General features: G+C 51.0%; 1 protein-coding gene across 3 annotated transcripts in view; it reads left to right on the top strand.

Annotated features, from left to right (window-relative positions):
* The window catches only part of LOC118210202 (diacylglycerol kinase delta-like), a 27,719-nt gene that overhangs the window by 17,456 nt on the left and 7,763 nt on the right, over nucleotides 1–2,500 (top strand). For all 3 annotated transcript variants that reach the window (XM_035386192.1, XM_035386191.1, XM_035386193.1), the window contains 5 exons: nucleotides 86–353; nucleotides 590–757; nucleotides 1,340–1,468; nucleotides 2,055–2,151; nucleotides 2,278–2,388. In XM_035386192.1, the coding sequence (XP_035242083.1) occupies nucleotides 86–353; nucleotides 590–757; nucleotides 1,340–1,468; nucleotides 2,055–2,151; nucleotides 2,278–2,388 (773 nt within the window). The remainder of the gene's footprint in view (nucleotides 1–85; nucleotides 354–589; nucleotides 758–1,339; nucleotides 1,469–2,054; nucleotides 2,152–2,277; nucleotides 2,389–2,500) is intronic.

Raw genomic sequence — 2,500 nt, 5'->3', positions numbered from 1 at the left:
CCGTGTGCGCTGCTCTGATTGGCGCTTTGGCTAATGAGCGCTCTGATTGGTGGAGCGGTTGCTGAGGGGTCTCTTATGGCCGCAGTGTGGAGTGCTGAAGGAGAAGCTGGACTCGCTGCTGAAAACGCTGAATGAGGAGGCGCAGGCCTCCACGGTCCTGTCCACCCCGCCCCCCACCATCGAGGAGGAGCAGGAGGAGGGGGAGGGCGTGCTGGTGCCCCCCCACTCCACACCCCCGGCGCCGTGCTCGCCCCGAGCCACGTCGGCCATCTTCAAGCCCCGCGAACAACTCATGCTCCGAGCCAACAGTCTGAAGAAAGCCATCCGACAGATCATTGAGCACACAGAGAAAGGTAAACACTTACAGTAAGGTGAAACAAACAGAAAGATAAAACACTCACAGAAAGGTAAAGCACTCACAGAAAGATAATACACACAGAAAGGTAAAACACTCATGGAAAGATAAAACACACAGTAAGGTAAAACAAACAGAACGATAAAACACAGTAAGGTAGAACACAAAGATAAAACAAACAGAAAGGTAAGACCAACAGAGAGAAGTAAAAGCGTCTCGCTTTCTCTCGCTCAGCGGTGGATGAGCAGAACGCTCAGACGCAGGAGCAGATCTTCGCTCTGGCGCCGGAGGAAGAGGTGGTAGAGGAAGAAGAGGAGGATGACGAGGAGTGCCGGGTTGAGGACAAGCTGTCGCTGCAGTCCTCGTACAGCGGGAACGCAAAGGGCCATCCTGCACGCAGAGGTGTCTTACCGTTCCTCTTCCAAATCTGACAGGTTTCGGCAGCACCGCCTGACAAACCGCACTGTAGCCCTGAGGACAGCAGCTCCTGAAGCATGTGCAGCTGGCTGTGATGCTCAGATCAGTGGTCACTTGTATTTGCTGGCTGTGTGTGTGAGTGCCAGTGGGGCTGTAATGAGAGGCCTCAGCGAAGGCTTCTGCCCCTGTGCGGCAGGCTGGAGGCTGTTCCTGTCAGATCAGCCGCACTACAGAGCAGCGATGCTCAGATCTGGCCCTCGAGGCCAGTATCACCGCCCCTCTCATCAGCACTGAATTACACCTGTTTAAACCTTTAAGCAGTTTGATACTGAATATGCATTTATTTAAATGTAATGGTGTTATCAGAGACATTATGCAGTCCTCTGTTTCTGTGTAAATATTAATTCGTCATCAATTCATCGTGTTAATTAATTGCAGCGGGTCGGAAAGAAGGTGGAAGTCAGTTATGTTCCGTAACTCTACTGCCTGTGGGAGGGGTCACGCTTAACTGGGGGCGGAGTTGGTTTCCTGTGTTGATCCCTGCTGACACTCCCCCATCCCATGCAGCGTCTAAATCACCATGCGAGAAGCTCATCCGCAAGGGGAGTCTGCCCTTGGGCAGCTCCGCCTCACTGCCGGTGCAAACAGGAAGCCGGGACAACATGCCAATGCTCAACACGAAGATATTATACCCAAGTACGGCATTTTCTGTCTCTCCTCAGTTTCTCTGGTCTGCTCTTTATGTTTGTGTTCAGGTGTGGTGTTAATGTCTGTAAATGTGTTCAGGTGTGGTGATAATGGCTGTAAATGTGTTCAGGTGTGGTGTTAATGGCTGTAAATGTGTTCAGGTGTGGTGATAATGACTGTAAATGTGTTCAGGTGTGGTGTTAATGTCTGTAAATGTGTTCAGGTGTGGTGATAATGGTTGTAAATGTGTTCAGGTGTGGTGATAATGACTGTAAATGTGTTCAGGTGTGGTGATATCGGCTGTAAATGTGTTCAGGTGTGGTGATAATGGTTGTAAATATGGGCAGGTTTGGTGTTAATGTCTGTGAATGTGTTCAGGTGTGGTGATAATGGTTGTAAATATGGGCAGGTTTGGTGTTAATGTCTGTGAATGTGTTCAGGTGTGGTGATAATGGCTGTAAATGTGTTCAGGTGTGGTAATAATGGCTGTAAATGTGTTCAGGTGTGGTGATAATGGTTGTAAATGTGTTCAGGTGTGGTGATAATGACTGTAAATGTGTTCAGGTGTGGTGATAATGACTGTAAATGTGTTCAGGTCTCAGGGCGGGGATGTCCGGATCCCTCTCCACCAGTTCTGTAATCAGCAGGTTGCTGGTCAACGCCGACCCGTTCAACTGTGACCCGGAGAACCTGTGAGTGCTCAGAGCCCTCCTCTTCCTCTCACCCGTGCCCCTCCTCTTCCTCCTCCTCCTCCTGTCCACCTGCAGTCCCTGTGTTTCAGCCCAGAAGTGCTGACGTCCCTTTTCTTTCTGTTTCAGTGACTGTTACACAGAGAAGTGTGTCATGAATAATTACTTTGGAATTGGGCTCGACGCAAAAATCTCTCTGGACTTCAACAACAAGCGAGACGAGCACCCGGAGAAGTGCAGGTAAGTGTCCTGTGTGAGGGTCCAGTGGTGACCCCTTCCCCTCCCCCCCCCCCTCCACTGCCCCATAGCGTGCCCCCCCCCTCCCCACTGCCCCATAGCGTGCCCCCCTCCC

Source organism: Anguilla anguilla, chromosome 12, assembly GCF_013347855.1.
Source record: "Anguilla anguilla isolate fAngAng1 chromosome 12, fAngAng1.pri, whole genome shotgun sequence".
In the NCBI taxonomy this organism is placed as follows: domain Eukaryota; kingdom Metazoa; phylum Chordata; class Actinopteri; order Anguilliformes; family Anguillidae; genus Anguilla; species Anguilla anguilla.
The sequence above is the reverse complement of the archived record's forward strand: the minus strand, read 5'-3'. Positions and strand labels throughout refer to the sequence as shown.